Below are 19436 nucleotides of genomic sequence, written 5' to 3'. Positions count from 1 at the left end.
TCCAAAGTTTTGTAGCTCCATTAATCAAATCAAGAGCTAATTGAGGTATTTGGAATGGAGGCATTTTGTCTGGGGTTTGGTGGCGGCACCGTCTGGTTCAAAAGGACAAGGCTTACGGATACACATGTTTCTAATCTGTAGCGGGTATGGGAGGGCTTCCACGTACCGGTAGTATTCATTTGTTGTGTAAACCAGAGTGGATGCGTCACAAATAAGCAATAATTATGCATTTAGTTCAATAAATGAAATATGATAGGCAGAAGTAGTGTGTGGGGGCGGAGCAGGGGTAATGAGGGTGCGTAAAGAGGGAGGCCTATATTGTAAAATTGACAATATAGGAGGGGTATAACAGAAAATTGGGTCAAATATGCCATCCAAAGAAGGTGGAAATGCTCCAGGAGTCAGGATTAGATGCTCTTATGTGATGGGTGGTGGTGGAGGGGTAATGATACAATGATGGGTAATTATGTGATAAGTCACCATGTTGCAATATCAGGATTCAATGGGGGAGGGGTATTGGTGTGTAAACTACAATTTGGTAGATAGGTTTTGGGCAACTGGGGCAAATGCATTACTCAGAGGATGGGGAACTATGCACTAGCAGTAGCAAGATGAATGAGAGAAAATATGGATTGTGAGTAATTAGTTAAAAATGTTATGGTTGTAGGGGGTTAATGAAACAGAGGAGTGAATGGGATGGGGGGCAAACTGTTGATAGGATTGGGGGTTGTAAGCTCAATCAATGAAATAGTAGATGTTGGTCAATTGTGCTGAATGCTTTGCATCGATACAGGGGTAGATGATGATTATAGTCTAGTTCCCTTGCCCAGGGGATTTTTCTCTTTTTTTCTTAGTCTGCGTTCCTTTAAAGATCACCTTTCAATGATTCTCCTAAAACTCTACTCTGAAGAGAGTGTTGAAATTTCGCTTTTTATAGTATTAGTTAGAAGATGGTTTAGGAATTAGGAGTGGCATTGTTTTTGCTACCAAAAACTGATAGAACTTCAAAAATGAAATCAAAAGATAAATTACTTAATTTAATTAAAAAATATATGTCCATGCAGCCATTGAAAATAAGGGTATGGCTGAATAGTTTAAAGAAAAAAGGCAGAATTTATGAGTTATTGAAGGTCGAGTAGACGTTGGATGTGAATGAATCTCTTAAATCCAAACTATTTCCTTTCTTCTTTACAAAAAAATATTCAATTTTTTTCAAATCTTGCATCAAAACGAAGAAGAGAACTCGAAACCCTGTTCTCTGTGTCTCTACAGACTTGGGGTGTCCTTGGATTGGGTTTAATTTTATTGGATGAGATAATTAAAGGTGGAGACACTCATCTTCGAGTCACATCCTGACCGACCCACTTGTCCACCGGCTAACCCTGCCCCCAAAGAACCCAGAACTGACAGCTACGTCAAACTACGCTCACGCTAATTTGTCCGATAGCATAAACAGGTTCACTATGAGATGCGCCTGCCAAATGGGGAGGAAAGATGGAAAGAGAGAGAGAGAAAAACCAAATAAGATGAATTTCATTACAAGAATTTGATGATTGTATATTTATGAAAAGACAGTTAGGTATAAAAATAACAGAGAATTTTTTTTTGTCTGTAGTGAATTGGATGTAGTAAAGAAGAACCATGTCCTATGCTCTTTTCTTATTTAGAACTGGCTTGCTATTTTTTTAATCAAAGTTTCACCTTTAATATTTGCAAAGAAAAATAATCTTTAAGAGGGGAAAATAAGATGATGTGAAATCATAGACAGAAAATTCTTTGAAGTAGGGATAGATATTAAAAAAAAAAACTTAATCAACTGTTCAAAAGTTCACCTTTATTCAATATTCTTCAAAATATATTCCATAAAGACTGAAAATGATAATCCATCAACACAACCCTTTATTTTTTTAGGAAGGGGTTGTAGTATACTTTTCAACTGTTCAATAATAAGGTTTTATTCAATCTTTTTTCAGACACTAAAAAACTAGCATATCAATGATGTGGAGCTCATCCGGCATCTCGCAACGAAATTTAAGACAATTTTGATTTCAGCCCAGTTGACACTGTAGTGAATTATATTGGTGACATAAATTGAGGATATAGAAGCATTTTTTGTGATCTATGAACAAATTTCATATAAATTATGCATAAATAACTTTCTAGTAGAAATTTCGTAACTCTGTGTCAAACCTTGGTGAACCTCATGTAGCTCTCAGATGGAACAAAAATAATCAAAATCAATCAACAAATAAATCAGTAATTTTTGTGAGTTTTGAAAATATATGAATGAATTAGCATATTTAATGAATTTTAAAATTCTGTGTTGAAATTTTGTATCACCACCTCGAGCTATCATATAAAGCAAACAAAATTGAATTGATCAACAAATGAAGAAGAAAAACATTGTGATTTATGAATAATAAATAATTTTCCAGACAAAATTTCAAAATTTTGAGTACAAGTTTGGTGAACCTCATGCAGCTATACCAGATGGAAGAAAAAAAAATAAAAATCTGTCAACAAATAAAGAAGAAGAGGCATTTTCTGTGATTTCTGAATAAATTTCGCATAAATTAGCATGAATAATTTTCTATGGAAAATTTCAAAATTCTGTGCAGACGTTTGGTGAATCTCATGAAGTTCTACCAGATTGAAAAAAAATCAAAATTGGTCAACAAATAAAGAAGAAGAAGCATTTTATGTGAATTTTTAAAAATATGCATGAATTAATTTTTCATAAATTAGCATAAAAATTGTTCTAGTCAAAATTCTGTGTAGAAGTTTTGTGAACCACATGAAGCTCTACCAGATGAAAGCAAAAAAATCAAAATCGGTCAACAAATAAAGAAGAACTAAGCATTTTTTGTGAATTTTGAAAAATGCGCATAAATTAGCATATTTTTTCATGAATTTCAAAATTCTGTGTAAAAGTTTTGAATCCCCCACCTAATGCTATCATATAAAGCAAACAGAATTGAAATCGGACTTGAAATGGCAAAGAATAGCATTTTGGAATTGTGGACGGACGAAAGACGACGGATGCCACGCATGGCATAAGCTCATTTGGCCCTTGAGGCCAGATGAGCTAAAAATGATACTTCATCATCAGAGGCCCTATATTAAGTCTTCAAATAAGGTTTCGGCCAGGGGTCTTTGTTTTTCCATATTTTATACCCATATACATGCCAAGTCCATCTTGTGGGCAATATAAGAAATTTTCATCATGCCACACTTTTTAAATACAAAGATTTAAGAGATTAAAATTAGATTTCAAATGCATATTGGCCAACATAATTTTATCTATACGGTAACTGCATACTTTTTATATCCTTATAGGTCTGTATTCTGAAGTCAGGTTTAACTTAGACCACAGTCTAACTCTGTGCTGAAATTGTAGGGAGCAAAAATTCAAAAAATCTGTTTATATTGTATATTTCTTGTGTTTACTCTTTTGTTTCCTTTTACTTTCATAATGAAGAAAAATACTTCAAATCAAAATACTTCAAATCGCTTCTGTTATCATCCCCAGAAAAATATGAACAATTTAGGTGTCAAAAGAGTTAATAAATTGGATGTGTACTGTTAGGGATTTGTACCCCAATTGGCTCTCCATAGTTAAACCACAACTTTAAACCAGAGATTCATTTAAACCTGATTTCAGAATACGGGCCTAAAATGAGCTAAACTTAGATCTTTATTTTTGAATGAATGTGCTAACAATGACAGAGAATTACTTGATCATGGGTTTAAAACTAGAAATTTTGATTTGGAAACATGGCTAAAAAAAACCATATCCCTCCCATCGATGTTGTTTTGCATTCATATCTTGAATCTCCTTGAGAAAGGAGCCTGGCATCCTGAACCTTGGTAATGTTTAGAAGGGTCATCTTAGGTCATGTAGGGTCATTTGAGGTCATGTCAAGGGGTCACTGAGATAGTGCCTTTCTCTGCAAGAAAATGGGTGCTCTGATTATTTTTCGAAGGCAATGCTGAAAATATTTATAGAATCCCCTTGTGGTATAAACATTTGACTCTCATTCTCTCTCTCTATTACCATTCCACTTTCTCTTATCCTCTCTCTATCTTTCTGTATTTCCATCTAAGTATCTTCCCATTTCTCCCCCCCCCCCTTTCTCTCTCTATGTCTTTCGATCTCTGTATCTTCCCTTCCTGCTCATCTCTTATGCTATAATGTGTGTATTCAGGGGCTGTATTCTGAACATTGTCTTTTCTCCATATTTTATCTTTTCTCAGAGATATGATAAAATTGGTATTCTGGTGGATGTCATAACTTTTGTCACAAAAATTGTCATGAATTTCATCTTTTCTCTTTAGCACGCACCAAAAATACACGGCTATAAATGCGTGTAATCATTTTATACAAGCAAAAGATATGACAAAAGTTATGACAGGGGGTAGCAGTCATAAATTTTGTCATATCTTTTAGTACCAAATATCCCGATACCCTGTTGACTAAATGTCAAGCAAATAATTATATTAATTAGATTAGATTGTGGTATTAATTTCACTCATCATCCATGACAATTTTCAAAATTATTTTTTCATGCTACAATTAGTTAAGCCCTACATATTTATTCCTCCTTTTTTTTCTCTGTTTTCCTTACTCTTCTACTTCTCCTCTAAAATCCTTCACAGCTCCCTGTCTCTCTTTGTAAATAAGCGCATCAATATACGCGTAGTTGCGCGATGCCAGCAACTGTTTTGGGGATACGCCCTACTTGCCACGGGGCTTTCCTATTGGCTAGAAGGGCTCCAACTGGGAACTAACGATGATTTTGATTGGTTTGCTTCCGAAAAGATGGGTGGGAACTTTGAGAGATATGACAGGGAAAAGGCAATGTTCAGAATATATTTGTGACAATCATAGCGGTGTCACATCTCGGAGAGAAATGACAAAAGTTATGACAGAGTTCCAGAATACCACCCCAGGATTTCAGAATGGGGGGGGGGGGGTAGCAGCACAGAAAATTGATCAATTGTTTGTTTGGCAACAATCTTTTTAGAAGGAGAGAGGGATAAGAGGTTCACATAAAAAGTGTAATGTTGGCCTATTTCTGATATCTTAATACTTGAATGAAAATTTGAAAATTTAAAGCCTACTGCGATTTTTTTCCAATCCCATTCTGTAATAATTGTTACATACTTCTAACTACTCTATTGATTCTGCCAGAAAGAGAAGAGTTGCTATTTTTTCCACGAAGGAGGTGTAATCATAATTGCTAGAGGTCAGTTGAGGTCATCTCAGATGGAGAATTAAGCTCCAGTGAGGAATGTTTTGGTTGAACTTCAACTTGTCTTACTCCCATTTTGCAGGGTGTGCCCATTCTGCCCCAGTCCAAGGGCGTCTGGATTATGTTTGGTTGGAAATGAAATTTGAGAGTTGTTTACATAGAGACCCAATATTACTTGAGAGAAGAGCAGAATAAAGGATAGCTCTTGGTCCATTAAATATGGAATATTTCCAATACCAACCATATCAAGAAATTGAGCATGTATCCTCTTGTTGTTTCACTCAGTCCTTCTCTCACATCTCTTTTTTTTACTTGTATCTAACTTCTCTTTATGTCTTTTTCTCTGTCAGTCTCTATCTACTTGTCTATCTGTCTATCAATATAATTATGTCTATCTAACTGTCCATCCATCCATCTGTATTTCTATCTACCTCTCTACCTCACATACCCTTTTTTTTCTTGTTTTTTCTCCACTCACTCTACATGTTCTTTCCTCTTTCTCTTATTCACAAATACACTTTTCATTATTGGATTTTATCCAAAAAAGTTTGTGTTTCTCCTTTTCAAATCAGACGAGTGACAAATATTGACCTCCAGATGGCGCTCAATAACAAATTGGGCTAACAAGTGAATGGCTCCATAACAAATTGGGCTCTTTGGAACAAGTGAATGTCTCTTTGGATTTCATTTGATCCCTGATCTGTTTTTTGAAGCAAGGAGTTTAAAATGATTTTCTACAGCTAAATTTAATTTATCAATGTATAATTGTAAGAGATATTTTCTATTGATTGCAAATGTTTTCTTACCATACCCCCTTAGACAATTGCTCAAGATAATCTGAATGAAAGAAGAAGAATTGTGATATCAACACGTGGTCTAGCTGTCCTTTGCCAGGACTTTTCTACTTTTCAGTTACGTTCATCAATAACACAATCTTTGACCTCTACGCCCGAAATGAAAACAGCCCCATGATTTCCTACCATCATCATTGGTGAGGGGCGTGAAAGAGGGGTTAGCGCGATCACTGGGGAAAGCATGCAGGGGATGGAGAAGGAAGAAAATGGAGAGAAATAATGAGTACACCAACGTCTAGAATCTAGCCTAGTGGTCTAGTTGTTCTGACACTCTAAGAGGGTCAGAACAGAGGGTTGTGGATTCAAATCCCAGCCTTGGCATGTTTTCCTTCAGCAAGAAATTTATCCACTGTGCTTCACTCGTCCCAGGTGAGGTGAATGGGTATCCAGCAGGATTAATTCCTTTAATGCATGAGCACTGAAATGCTCAAGCTAAAGCCGGGATGATAATAATAACAATGCACCTCGGAATAGACGTTTCTAGATAGATGGCGCTATACAAATTCCTACTAGTATTAAATTCATTATGCATCTTAAAAACTCATTGTTTAAATTTGATATATCTTTCTCTTTGTCAAGTTCCAGGGATGTCCGGTGGCATGGCATACAGTCCTGATGGTCAGCCTATGGGTGGATTCATGATGGACGGTCAACCAGGACCCCCCATGCACCATCACCTTCGACCTCCTGGGTCAAACGATTGTGACCCCAGACAGCATCTTTACTGAGTAGATGTAAATAGAGATAGATGATGCACACGCCTCATAGCTATGGTAAGTTACTCAATTCAATTAAAGGGGAAGGTCACCCTGATGAAAAGTTTGTTGTAAAAATAGCTGGAAAAAGTAATAGAAATTTCATTGATTTTTTACCATATGATATGTAGCAATGCTGCTTGCATATGATGTCACAAATCAAATGATCAAAACTCTAATAACTTTTTTATTCTTTGATGGATTATTCTCAAACTTTCGCCAATATTTCTATAATTTTTCTGCTATTTATACAATAAATCTTTTTATCCAGGATAACTTCTCCTTTAATAGATATTCAAATCAAATTCAGCTGTATTTAGTCACACACAAAATATAAAGATGGTAAATTAATCATGCTGACCTTTGACTAAAGGAAGCAACTCTATGGAATGAGTTTCTTAGTAATTGAGGAACCTGTATCACAATTTTATGTAGAAATATCTGGGGGGGGTACTTACATTGACGAGTGGATACCATGCGCGACCAAAAAACACGAAGAAAGGATGTCTTTTTCAAGATGGGCATGTTACATACATAACGTAGTAAGGGTGTCGAAAACACTAAAATAATGAAAAATGGTATCTATTTTTACTAGGAAGGCTACGTGTTTAAGGTCAAACTTGCGACGGTATACAAAAATTAAGACTAAAATATTTTATAAAGGAGGTACTTTTTGCCCCAAGAGTCAACACTGTGTGTTTAAAGTACGATTTGCACGAGGTGTGGGAGGTGGTGCTGTACTAAACCAATGATATAGATGACGTAAAATCAACGACTGTGACATAACTGAAATATTGCTGTACTTGTTTAGGGGTTCGATTCATGTATGTACTTACTAACAGTATTGTTTTGTTTCTAATAATCATTACGTCAAACCCCCATTTGGAGAAAGACCGCAGTTCAGATTGCAAACTGCGGCTTTATACCCCATTTTGCGTTTGTAAATCCCAAAAATCATTTCCAAGCCCAGGCGGCCGTTTCATAAAGCTGTTCGTAAGTTAAGAGCGACTTTAAGAACGACTGGTGATCCTTTCTCGCGCACTAAATCATCGCCAATGGTGTGTACCATTTACCGCAAGACAGGATCACCAGTGGCTTTCACCTCCACAGGCCAGATTATGAGCGTTGAGCCAAGGACGAAGTGATAAACAACAGCTGTGCTATTACATAAGACTTCTCTGCCTGTAGTAGGACCTTCGGAATGAAATTATTGTATTATATTATATTTAATCACGTTTTCAAAGGCATATTGTATTCAGAAATCCAATATGTTAGTCCATTTTCAATTTCGAACGAAGAAAATCGACCTCGAAATGATGAAAGTAAGTGAATAAAAATGACGGCATGTTTGCAGGGACTGCGCTCCGGGCTGTTGTATTATCTTCAGACTGAGGTCAAGAAACAGGTGTTTTGAAACTTAAATTGCTTGCTTGGGGCAGTTAGGGTTTGTTGTACTTGGAGAAGAGAATTGATTGAGGGAAACTGGGGTATAGTGTTCTCAAATGGAGGTTTTCGTCATGTGTTAAGGATGGGGTTTCACATGCCAATACTTGTTAAGAGGTGCATTTTCAGAATATGGAAAATATATGTTTAGGGTGTTTTACGAGACCCCATAGCATGGTATCCACTTGTCAATGGAAGTGGCCCCTCCGGGAGAAATATATAACAGTTCATTGCTTTTGGAAAGTCTATATATCAGAAATTGAGGCTGTGTAACTAAAATTCCTTTAGCATCATGTAGAGCATACAAAAAATTCTCAAGTAAAAGGTAGATTTTGAAAATAAATCAGGGCTGCTTCCATTTGTAATGGGAAGGCAGAATACTTGTCATACCAATATGATGTGGTAACTCGTAGTCTAAGCATGTGTCAGGGCCATATGTAATAGATATATAATCCCCTAACATTGTAATATATCAAAATAACTAGACATGAGCTTCCAAATTGTCATTTAGTTGGTTTTTGATCAAATTATATAAGAAATATAAATATCAACATTTTGAGCAATTGCCTTGGAAATCGTCAAAGAACATCAAATTCCATGCATTATGATTGATTGTTATAAACACAAAAGAAGATATTGTTCTATAAAACTTGAAAGGAGATATATATATCCAAGACTGGAAGCTATTCCACAGTGCTCTTTTGGCTTGATTGGGAAGCCCACTATACGTTCCATTCATTCACCTGTCAACCCAATGTCAAGGTTACCCCCAGTCCCACATACTGGCATTTCCTGTTGGATCAGTTGCTTAGCTGCTGTACCAGGGGGGCGAACCTGCAGTCCCACACATTACCGTTTCCTGTACCATGTTATATCTTACTTGGCGTGTCTGCGGTTGCCGGTTGTTGCCTCGCGCAGTTCCGTTTGTTTACATGTGAGGCTAGCTGTTGGGTACGTCCCATCATGCTTCTGTCACATGGCAAACAAGATAAACTGTTTTTGTGTCGTTTGTGATAGAGATTGCCATCAACTGTCCATTTCCTGCCCATCGAGGTTACTAATAGTGGTTTGACCCCGACCTCTATGTCATTGCCAGAAACATAAATCTGGTATGACTCTGCAATATTGAAAGAACTTGTGTGAAAGTTTGAAATGGTTATCTTTATACGAGCATTTAACATCTCATCCGTCATTTTTGTCTCACCTGCAAAGCAGAGTGTAGCCTCTTGTCGAGGCCCTGGCGGCTGCTTCCCAAGCGAAGTGAGCGATAAAGCGAAGCAAAGTGTAGCGAGCCAGGGCCTCTTGACATCTGAGCCGAATTTCACCAACTTTTGCTTTTACTAACTTTTGTTTACCAATATTCTGACCAAAAACTGGTCGGTGAAAATCATCCAATGAGAGCGCGGGCTGCTATGACATCATATTGAATATTCATGAGCTTATCCTGAATGGCAAAGAGTGACGACGAAATATCAAAGAGCATTGAATATGCCTCTAAAATGCTGAATATTGACCGATTTTAAGGATTTGCAAGACAATGAAAATAAATTTGCATTGAAAGGACGAGATTTTTTTTGTAAATCTACCCACAGAAATGGAAAAAATGTATGCGATTCCACAATGCGTCGATAATCGATCTCCGCGGTGCAGTGAGGGAATGCTGGAGTCGAGTTGTTCAGCCTTGGTGCTTCCCCTTGACTTGAGTCTGACCAGGCTGATCTCCCTGGAAGTTTTTTGGGGCGGTGATGGGTCTGTTACGGATCGTAGTAGTAGTAGTAGTAGTAGTACCACTACTTGTAGCATTTTGCTGGTTATATCCCCTTTGGTGTCCTGCAATTAAATGAATCCCATGCAGAATAGTGGACTACTAGTATTCCGACCCCGGATGAAACAACTTCAAGTTTGACATTTTATTGATTTACTAGGTGACCGGTAATAGTCATGACTCGTGTATATTCATTAGGAACATGCTCCTCATGAATATATAATTCGGCTCGGATGTCAAGAGGTCTAGCTGGCTCGCTGCGCTTGCCAGGACTAATTCGCTTCGGGATTTTCCGCCAGGGCCTCAACAAGAGGCTAAGCAGAGTGAGACTATAGGCGCCACTTTTCCGAACTTTGGCCAAATTGGGGGTATCTGCTGAATTACCATCATAACTTTGAATATTTATGGATCTGATTCATGAAACTTGGACATAAGAGTAATCAAGTTTCACTGAACTTCCTGTGCAAGTTTCAGGTCACATGACCAAGGTCAAAGGTCATTTAAGGTCAATGAACTTTGACCATGTTGGGGGTATTCGTTGAATTACCATCATATCTCTGTAGGTGTCAAAAGTTCATAAAACGTGGACATAAGAGTAACCAAGTATCAACAGCTTGTGAGAGTTTCAGGTCACATGGCCAAGGTCAATGGACTTTGGCCATGTTGGGGGTATTTGTTGAATTACCATCATAACTCTGTAAGTATATTGGTCTAGTTCATAAAACTTGGATATAAGAGTAATCAAGTATCACTGAAGATCTCATGTGAGTTTCAGGTCACAAGGTCATTTAAGGTAATTGAACTTTGGCCATTTTAGAGGTAATTATTAGATTGCTGTCATAACTTTCAAAGTTTATAGATATAGTGTATAAAATGTGGATATAGGGGAAATCAAGTATTACAAGTTTTAGGTCATATGATCAAGGTCAATGTCAATGAACGTAGTATTGTATCTGAAAGATGTTTTTTTAATAATTATTGTAAAGTAGTTTGCAAAGTCAGCACTGCTGCTATACTGAATCGCGTGATGCAGGTGAGACTGCCAGAGGCATTCCACTTGTTTTGCATTCTATTCCAATGTGCTTCTGAATTCAAGGTTATGTTCATGCCATTAAGATTTGGCATGCAGAACATGGTTTTAAGTTTGCAAAGGAGAAAACAGGAAAGTGCTTATTAATATCAAAATTCATTATCACTCCTGGAGTTTATATTCATGGCTATAAAGCTTCTATAGAACAAGATTGTAAATTTTACTTCATGTTCATGCTTTCCCTTAACATTTTCCTTGTTCTCTCTTTTCCTTTCTCATGCAGAATATAAAACAAGCAGCTCTCTATGATTGGACGCAGAGGGCCGTCTTGTGATTTGGATGGCCTTCACTGATTGGCTGAGCTGCACTTCATTTCAACTCTACCTCTCTACTGCATATCTCCCCCATCCCCTCTACATACACTGATAGTCCAACACACTGTCATATTCTTGGTCGCTACTAGCAGTGGTAATCACCCTCAGCACCCTGTCTTCGTTGTCAATAAAAGCCTTCTTGATGATATCTTCAAAGACTCCTAGAATTCCAGATGATACCCATTCCTAGATGCAACTGCAATCATGACCTAATGACCTCAAAATAACATTAGTTGTCAGGAAAATTGACATCATCATTGAAGATGAAACTGACCCTCTTTGGTGCTCAGAATTAGACTCACAGAATGAGCAAGAGCCATGAGCAAAAGATGTCAGCTGCGGTTATTGCAGATGTTCTGGCATCAGGAGACAAGCCATCGACATGTGTTTTGTTAGAGATCAGTTTTAACAAGGACACTCTAGAAGTGGTCTTTGGTCAGGGTATCAGTCTCATGTTAATGATGTCAACCAGAAGATGCAGAAACAACAGTTTCAGAAAACATAATCCTTTGGACATTCTTGCAGTGGTCTTTTGGCCAAGGTATCTTTCTGATGTTGATGACAAACAGAGAAGGCAGAGACTGCAGCTTCTTTCACAAAACAGATCATGTGGACGTTCTGACAGCAGCCTCTTGGTCAGGGTATCTCTCAGACCTGGATACCAAACTCTGCCTCCAGAGACAGCAGTTTATTTCAGAAAATGATCTCTCCCATGGTACAAAGAAATGTCTGAGATTCACTCAGACTCCTCACTGGTTTTAATGGTCCTTCTACTCTCCAGAAACCTTTCCAGCAACACAAATCACTAATTGACCGTTATGGATGTGTACGAGTATTTGTGTTACAGTGTAGCATGTTACAGAAGCAAATCATTAAAAGAAAATTCCAACATCCCAAAAGAGGTTACCAAGGAAACTGATCTTGATCTATCCCCCTAATCCACCAGTTGTATTGTACATATGTAAATCAGACTGGATTGAATTTGAACTTTTAAAAAATCCTTAATTACATTGATGGCCGATTAAGTATGAAAAGGAGGTTTTAAAATGAAATCACTGTGCCAAATACTTGTGGAATGCAAAAGAAAATACCAAAATTATATATTTGTGAAATCTGTGAAGTAGTATGAAAATCTCATTACAGAGATAAACAGAAAAGCATAGGTTTAACTGCCACTAGTTATATATTATACATAGAATTGTATAGTGCAAACCTGGACACACCGATTTCATGTTAGACTGAATCCTTGGTAGATTTCATAGAAGAATGGTTTACATTTTGTCATAGTTTGTCTCAAAGTGTCTTGAAATTATGATCAACACTGAATTTGTTTATTCCTTCTGGTTTTTAAGTATCATTTTGTATTTTCAAAACACTGTTGATTCTTGATAATGCGCTGCATTCTCTAGCTACTTTCAATGTGATGATGCATTACTTAAGTACTTGATTTAAAATCATAGAAATATGCAAAGAACCTTTGTTTTATAGATAGAAACAATATAGCAGACATACACCAATGAAATAACTTCTAGGGTCCAGTGGCACAAAGGTTTGCTATGGATTCCAAAATATGAAACAGGAATTCTGATTGGTTCCTGGTCACTGTCATGATATAAATGTGTTCCCAACAGTGATCCTGATTGGCTATTGTTAGACGATTCACTGCAAAGCTTATGTTATTACATGGAGCCCATATACTTCTTGTCCAGTGATGTTGTGTTCTTTGTTAATCAATCTGATTGGCTGAGTGCAAATTAGTCGGTGAAAATCAATCTCTTCATGAAATACTCCCTTGAGGAGTATTTCATGAAGCATCTTTTCATTAATTTTTCACTGACTCACTTGCTCTGAGCCAATCAGATGCAATGATATCAGTAGCTTATAACAAATATCTGTGAATATCACTGACTATATGTTTAATAAAAATGCTCTCCAAATTAAAGGTCACTGGTATCCATTTTTGTGTGTGTGTGCTTTTAGATATTGGTAAAGCCTCTCCTAGCTATATGTTATGTTGTAATACAACAATACTTTATACAAGTTTTTATAATTAAAGGTTTGTTGAAAATGTTATCAGTTATCTTGGGATTAAGGATGATTTGGTATTGAGTTTCTAATAGTCCCCCACCTCCACACAAAAAATTTCTTTTAGTGGCCAGTGATATTATCAGGCAGGTCTTATTCTCATTTATATTCCATTTCTTTTCTTCAAATTTTACTGCTCTGTTTCCATTCAGTTTTATTTTTCATAGGGCATGAAAATGTATTTCCCTATCCTTATATTATATTTTAAGAGTGTTCTAGTTGTTTTGCGGTATAGCTATCTTTCCCATTCCTATTTGTGTATTTTGTTTGAAAAATACAAAGGCTGAAACCGTAATACTCAGAGAAAAAAATTGAGGAATTCATTGTCACACTTCTATTTATTAATTTTCTCATCATTGTGTGCTTAGCACGTGAAAATATTTATATTTTAGTCCTCGATATTTAAGTTGAGTTAAGTTGGGTTTTTCCCAGTTCTTTGAGTATTTCTTTAATTTTCAAATTTATAAACAATCATTTCTTTCTCTCTATATAATTTCTCATCTCACACCAAGCACAATTTGGCTTCTTTCATGAAATGTGTTGTAAAAATCTATTAAAAAAAAGTCCTAAAAAATTTGTCTCAATAAATATTTTTCGGGTACCTGTTTTAAGTTGTATAATCAATGTAATGTGGTTTTGCAAGAAAGCTGTGATCAATTACAAATCTTTGTTTGATTTCAAGTAATTTTGTATGTTTTGCGATTAATTACCAGTTGCAATTAATTGTTGATCTTGCAACAATAACTGATCTATCACTTTTAAAATTCTAGTAAAAATTGATTAATAAATATTTCATTTTAACATCCCTTTTGTTGGCTTGGCTTTGGTTCAATGATTTGACGTAAGTTGGGTGCTTTACCTAACGTGTCAAATATACCAATACACTCAAATTAGGAGTACTTGTCACGTATAACACATATCGTGAAACAGGCTTCACGCATGTTAATGCCCTGTGCTTCTTTCTTGCCACATTTTCAAATTAATTTTTAAAAATTAAATCCTTGAATCCTTTTCTCTTGTAAAAAGAGCTAGTGTATGTTTTTATGAATAATTTATCCAGATTTCAAATCTGCTTTCTTTCTGTAACTTCATCTCTATAAGAACTCATTGTGGAAGGTGACTCTTTAAAGTATTTATATGTTGGCAGCTTAATTTGGTAGTTTATGATGAACTTATCAAATAAAACATGCATGCAAGGGCAAGAAAAAATAGGTGCTTATACAATGGAGTTAATAAATGTCCTTTGGTCCCATTCAGCCTTCTTGCACTCATATACATAGAAATGTTGGTAATTCTACCAAAGTTGATTTTGCATGAAGTTACTCTGCTTGATTCAAAGTTGTAATACCTCATATGAGACGATTTGTTCTTGATTGTAAGCTGTTTCTTTATTCCATACTGATTCAAACATAGTCTTTGTTTGACAGATTCTTGGAATCAGTGTTGTTTGATATTTCCTTCATGCAGAAAAAACAGCAGCTCGTGCTAAATCTTGGGGTTAATAACACTTGCACTTTGCATCCCCCCGAAAAAAGTGGTAAATGGATCCGCTTAATATTATTTTAGGATAAATTACAAAACGCTCTGTTCTTTTCAAGATTTGTGTTTCGTATTTTTAATTTCCTTTTTTCCTTTTTTTTGAAGGATAGTGTATGGAGGCTTGGGTTTGTTAATGAAATTAAGTTGGTGAAAAAAGGAGATGCCATTCCACTGGAAAACTGTGAAACTAGTATCGCTATGCTGGTTGACCACTTTCCGCCCTTCAAAAAGATTTCTTGCCAAATGACTTTCATTTTGCTTCATTTCTTTGTTGTATTTCATCACTGTCATCTTAGTTTAACTTTCTTTCTAAATTGCATTCTGTTTGTAAAACCGTGCTTGTACAAAATTTGACATTTCTATTTATTCCAACAATCACATTTTTAATACTACTATCTAAAATAGATCAATGTATTATAGATTGTTGAAAATGTATTACCTCCTGATGGATAGATGTAGACTAGATAAGCTGTTTTTATTTGAATAGAATAAGTCTTGTCTGTCACCTGTTATGAGTGTAATACAGTCATTTATTGAAATGAGCTCTGGCTTTAGAAATAAAAGAAAGTCATTTCTTTTTTCTATTGCATGTGTGTATTTTGTGTCTCTAAAATTCTAAAAAAAAAATATTACTTATGCATCCGTCTGTCTGTCCATGTGTATGTATGTAAAATATAAATGTCTTTAAAAAAAATTTCTTTGCCTTTATTTGTGTGTGAGTGTTACAATAACAGCACAGAAGATGGGAAGAATTGAATGCTTAAAGTCCTATTGAAAATTGCAGAAATGGTGATAATAAAAGAATCTATTTCACTTTAACCAACGGATATAGTAAAACAATGTACCGTCCACTGATTGAAGAAGTCCACGTATGTCTAGAAAATAATGTTTATCTTAGAAAAGATAAGTTTTTAATTGAGAAGAAATTTCCTACTTGGGTGGGGGTGTATGATAATCTCTTTTGTTGTAATCACATATGAATATATTAAGAATTTGTGTTGTGTGAGTTAGTTTCATGTATTTATGTTGTGTAACTATTTTGCCAAAGTTTCACATAGCCCAGGGGCAACACATGTGCTATGTGCAAAAGAATTGTTTTTGAGAAAAAAAAATGTGTTTAGAATGGGCGATGAAATAAAATAATTGGTCTTATGAATTTGAATATTCCACCAAAAGTGAAAGGATTCTGGAATCAAGATAATACTGTGAATGTTAACACCATCTGACTATGATTATTATATTTCAAATGACTGTTATTTTGTTGAAGATATATTATGCTCCATGACAGAGAAATAGTCCAGTTCATAATGAATTTTTAACATTTTGATTCCTATCTCTCTCACAAGAAGAAATCTTAATTTTTGTAATAGATGCACAGACAACAAAGAAATAATTTAATGGATGCATTATCTGGAGTAACCCTCCTTTTATTGATAATTATTACACATACTTTGAAAGTGAAGACTGTTCAATTTTTAAGTCACATAATTGAGAGGGGAGACATTTGTGTGGGAAATTCTTATATATTTGGCTAACTCTACATTCTTTATGCCTGTCTTTTTATTTATTTCATATCTGAACAATGAAATGACGGTAAGCTTTAAGAGTCCCAGCGATCAGAAGGCTTAGCATTAAGATCTGTTTGACTTTTCAAACACTTCTGGGTCTACATGTGCCCTTTTTGCAGCAAATAGACAATTTTCTTAGTCCCTTTTTTCAGATTTTGTGAAATTACATTGGATGTACATGTAGAAAATATAAGCTTTCATTTTCAATTTGAGACTTTTGATTGTCTCATTTTGTCTTTCTTTTTCATGAGATTGTATGATTTAACCTCCGAAATTGCTTTTCCTTTCATGTCGGTAGGACTGTTTTTTTTTAATGGCAATCTTTTTGTTCTGTGTTTTATCATTATATTATGATTTTCTCTTATTCTATTACAAGAGATATATGTACAGAGATGAATGTGAGTAATTGTGAATAATCACAGATTAAAAAAGATGAGCAGTGTTGTTAATGATTGTACAGATTTTTTTGTCAAAATAATGAAGTATGAAAAAATACAAAATCAAACTTTCTGTTCACAAAGTTAAGTGTAAAGATGTTATGAATGATGGAAAAATTGATAATTTTAAAAGTGCTAAGTAAAGATGAAACTTATAAGCTGTAATCTTTGTTTAATTATTTTTGTTTCTTTGAGTTTGTGTTTTTTCTTCAAAATCTCAAATCGGACTGGGTCCTTCTATGTGTTATTCTGCATGTGAAGCATGTGGAGATTAGTTTTGTGTCAAGAAGTAATGGAATAAATTATTCCACTAAAAAAACACCAATCACATATGCTATTGGATTTGAGTTTTACTTGTCTCTAAGTTTGATAACTGAATGCTCAGCTGGTTAGCAGTGGACACTGAGAGATCGAATGATGTTTCAAAGATAGCGTGAATTCCATCATGAGGAGAAAAACATGCACTGTTGTAAAATTAGATCCAAGTACCGGTAGTGTCACAGAGGAGACTGAGATATTATTGAAAGTTAGAATTGAACAGAAATTAAAGTGCCCCCATAAAAGAAAATGGTTGAAATACCTGAAAAAAAGGTTGAATTTTAATTCCTTGAGTATTGTGATAATACAATTGATTATTATTATTGTACTTATGTAGTAAAATATTGTACGATTCAATCCTTGGCTAAAAATGAATTTTCAATAATCCATTACCATTAGCATTACCAGGCAGGGGGGGGGCTCATTAATGAACCGCATTACCTTTGTAGATTTGGTTTTAAAGAGGATAAGTTTGAACAAATTCCAATAATCCACATTTAATGAAAATGCCCTTTTGAATAATGAGGAAAATGAGTAGTGTGAGGCGGAAGTGAAATATAGGTATGGTGATTGTGATGATGATGATGATGATGATAACATATTATATCAAGGGAATGATTATTTCTTGCATGTGTATACAAATCAATTATGCTGACTGAAGGAGAAAGGAAATCAGAATTACAGATTTGACATTTTTACTTCATTGACTAAAGAGAAATTCAAGATGGCCAGCGGTGGTTGTATTGCTTACCTGCAATATACCTGGCTTTATTTTAACGAATACTCTCAAGATTACTCTTATTTATGTTGCATTCATCCTTTTGAAAAGCAGTAGATAAGTTTGGTCATATTTGGGCTCATTCTGTATACTTGTGGGGACATCCCCCCCCCCCCTCTCTCTTTCTCTTCTCTGATAAAAACATCAATCAATGAATTTTACATTTTCCTCCCCTTTCTCTTTCACTACCTTTCTTTCACCCCCCCCCCCATCTCATCTTTTTTGTCTCTATAGCCTCTTTCCCTCCACTTTTTTACTCTCCCTTCTCTTCAACATTTATCTGTCCTCTATTCCTATATACCGTCTGTTCATTTCACTTATCTTTATTTTCAAATGAAATTTTAGCTCTTAGAAACCACAAACCCAACCTCCCATCTTCCTTCTCCCAGATCTTCCCCATTCATCCAGATATCAGTCAATTACTTTCCATCTAATACAGCCCATCTATTAGTCCCCCGTCCCCTAATGAAATTCTTAGATGATGCTGGGAGTCTTCCAGAGGTCATTCTCCCTGCTTCCGTGCATCCCTTCACCTCTCAAGAAATTAGCCCGGTCCTGCCGACTGGAGACTCCCTAATCACCGCCAAATGAAACCCCCTAACGATAATGATGAATGTCAGGGCCCATAACTGTCCGAGAATATTTCGAAATCTTTAAGAATTCCCCCAAAAGTTAAAGATGCCTTGATTATGGGGACGGGTAGTATTAAAATGGATGGCGTATAGCTAGTTTACTGTATAAACCGCAAGAGGATTATTAACTCAAATTTTGTGGTGTATACTATATCACGTTAAGAGTGTTTCCCAAGAGAATAGAGATATAGAGTCATATTCAGTAGGTTATATAATATAGAACATTTCATTAAAAAAAAATGGGTGGCAGATTTCGAAGAGGTTCTATTTTTCTTTTTGCTTGCTTAAATTCTGAATTTCAAGGATTTGAAATAAACCTAGATGGATGTGAACAGGTTTCAGCTGAATATTGGAATTAGTTTTTAATCTTAAGGATTAAATATCAAAAGATTGTAAATCAAATCTTTTAGCTCTATATTTGAATCCAAAATATTTAAATCTAAATCTAATGTGCGACTGGTCCCTATTCAAACTCAGTCTGGATTTAAGTATTCTTTTTTATTACCACTCTTGAATCTCTTTCAAACAGTATGTCTACCATTACAACAACATTCCTCCATTCATTCGTTCGCTCGTTCATTCTTTCATGTCTCCCATTACAGCAAC

General features: G+C 35.5%; 1 protein-coding gene across 1 annotated transcript in view; it reads left to right on the top strand.

Moving 5' to 3' along the window:
• The window catches only part of LOC121419455, a 73758-nt gene extending 56331 nt beyond the window's left edge, over positions 1–17427 (top strand). Inside the window, exons 7-8 of the mRNA XM_041613933.1 lie at positions 6686–6879; positions 11383–17427. Of these exons, the coding sequence (XP_041469867.1) occupies positions 6686–6834 (149 nt within the window). The 3' untranslated portion in view covers positions 6835–6879; positions 11383–17427. The remainder of the gene's footprint in view (positions 1–6685; positions 6880–11382) is intronic.
• The last annotated feature ends 2009 nt before the right edge of the window (positions 17428–19436 follow it).

This window comes from Lytechinus variegatus, chromosome 7 (genome assembly GCF_018143015.1).
Source record: "Lytechinus variegatus isolate NC3 chromosome 7, Lvar_3.0, whole genome shotgun sequence".
In the NCBI taxonomy this organism is placed as follows: Eukaryota; Metazoa; Echinodermata; class Echinoidea; order Temnopleuroida; family Toxopneustidae; genus Lytechinus; species Lytechinus variegatus.
This window is presented reverse-complemented; position numbering and strand designations above follow the sequence as displayed.